Genomic DNA, 1,939 nt, shown 5'->3' with positions numbered 1-1,939 from the left:
CTACTTGGGAGGCTGAGGCAGGAGACTCGCTTGAGCCCAGGAGTTAGAGGTTGCTGTGAGCAGTGAAGCCAAGGCACTCTACCCAGGGGGACAGCTGGAGGCTCTGTCTCAAAAAAATAAAAAAATAAAGTATGCAACCTTTTTTTCTCCCTTGAATAATAAAATTTATATTTCTGCAGTGTTGAGACCAAGGGCTTTGTTCTGGTTCTGTCTTGGGTCATATCTAAAGCTTCCTCAAACAGGGCTTGGCTCAGATCATGACAAGGTGTAACAGGTTACACATGTAGAAGGTGCTGGCACAGACGGACGGACAGGGGATCAGCAGGTCCTAAGAAAGGGACTCAAGGTCAGGGTCCTTCCTAGTTCTGTCCATCAGGGAACTCAGCCATAAACTTAGGTCTAGTATTGATCATGCCCAGAATGCTCTGAAAATGTTTCCTGTAGAAATGGCTCTCATCGTAGGCAGTTTTATGGAGAAAAATTAAAATTATGCTGGCGCGGAGAACTACTGCAAAGGCCGTAGGCACTGCTTTGCTTCAGCAGTATTGTCCCTGCTGACAGGGACAAACTGAGAGTCCCAGAATCTGGAGGGTCCCTTAAAGGCCTTCCACACAGTCTTTTCCTGCTCTTCTTTCCATTCAGCATATTGTCTCTCCAAGTAAAGGGCAGCCCTTGCTGGTAGAGTTACAGAGGTAGGTCTAAATGTCTCTGTGTTCACCCCACCACAGGATGTCTGGGTTTATTTGCCTTTCAGCCCTAATCAGTAATGAATCCTTTCTTTTTGTTTTCAACCCAGGGGTTGCCCTGCTCTCAGATGTGTACCCGGAGAAAATCTTGCCAGAACTGTTGGCTCAATATGACAGTGGCAAAGACAAGCACACGCCCGAGACCAGAATGAAAGTTGGGGAAGTCCTGATGCGCATTGTCAGGGCATTAGGTGAGTTTTCTTGTTCCATCCATCTGGATCAGGGTGGAAGAGCAGTGTGTGACTTTGAAACTGAAATATGTGTATCTGGAGGTTTGTTACTCTAGCATAATGATAGCAGTTTAGGGGCTGAGATGAACTAGTCCCTGGTAAGAAATTTAGCAAATATCCAGATACCCATTAAGAGATTAGCAGCAACAGTATCCATTTTTCTACAAGTGCTTAGTCTCCTTCCCTTAGGGCTATGTTGGGCCTTGATTTTCAGTGGAGCTGGAATGAGAAGTTTCACACTTTTGAGCAGCAGGAAGCATGAAAAGAAAAGGAAAGTCAAGCAGAGAAGGAAGTGCACTCACTCCTGTTGAATGTCTACTGTGTGCTGAATTGTTAACATATGTAATCTCATCCAACCTGTGCAGCAAATCCTGTAAAGAAGCCATTGTTAGACCTACTTTATAGATAAGGAAACTGTGGCTCAGCAGTTTGCCCAAGACTCATTCAGTTGGTAAGTAGTAGTGTTAGGAAGTGAACCATCAACTTGAAGGAAGTTGCTCTCAGCTGTATAAACTGAGAGCAGTTAAGAGATAGGCTCTAGACCAAGGATTTTCAACTGGTGTGCTGTGAGAGGATCTTAGTTGTGCCACAAGATGTTTAAAGATCATTAATTAAATTATTTTTGAAAGAAGTTCAAAGCATAGTAAGTATATTCCTTTTTTTACTTTTTTTTTTTTGATCAACATAATTTAAGTGTGCTGTGTAAGTTTAACTATAGGTTCTAATGTCCCATGAGATAAAAAGGTTGAAAAACACTTCTCTAGACTTTTATTACCTGAGTTCAAATCCTGAACTGCTTTTTTTTTTTTTGGAGACAGAGTCTCATTTTGACACACTTGGTAGAGTACCATAGCGTTATCACTCACAGCAATCTCAAAGTCTTGGATTCTAGTGATCCCCTTGCCTCAGCCTCCCAAGTAGCTGGGACTACAGGCATCCACCATAATGTCCAGCTATTTTTTT

The 1,939-nt window shown here is 42.8% G+C and overlaps 1 protein-coding gene across 1 annotated transcript in view; it reads left to right on the top strand.

Moving 5' to 3' along the window:
* Positions 1-1,939, top strand: part of TANGO6 (transport and golgi organization 6 homolog) — a gene marked incomplete at its 3' end in the record, with an annotated part of 158,372 nt that overhangs the window by 116,502 nt on the left and 39,931 nt on the right. Inside the window, exon 15 of the mRNA XM_023518916.1 lies at positions 797-937. Coding sequence (XP_023374684.1) covers positions 797-937 — 141 coding nt within the window. The remainder of the gene's footprint in view (positions 1-796; positions 938-1,939) is intronic.

The sequence above is a fragment of the Otolemur garnettii genome, unplaced genomic scaffold (assembly GCF_000181295.1).
Source record: "Otolemur garnettii isolate 467f Iridium unplaced genomic scaffold, OtoGar3 scaffold00151, whole genome shotgun sequence".
Taxonomy (NCBI): domain Eukaryota; kingdom Metazoa; phylum Chordata; class Mammalia; order Primates; family Galagidae; genus Otolemur; species Otolemur garnettii.
Note: the sequence above shows the minus strand (reverse complement) of the source record. Positions and strands in the feature narration are given on the sequence as shown.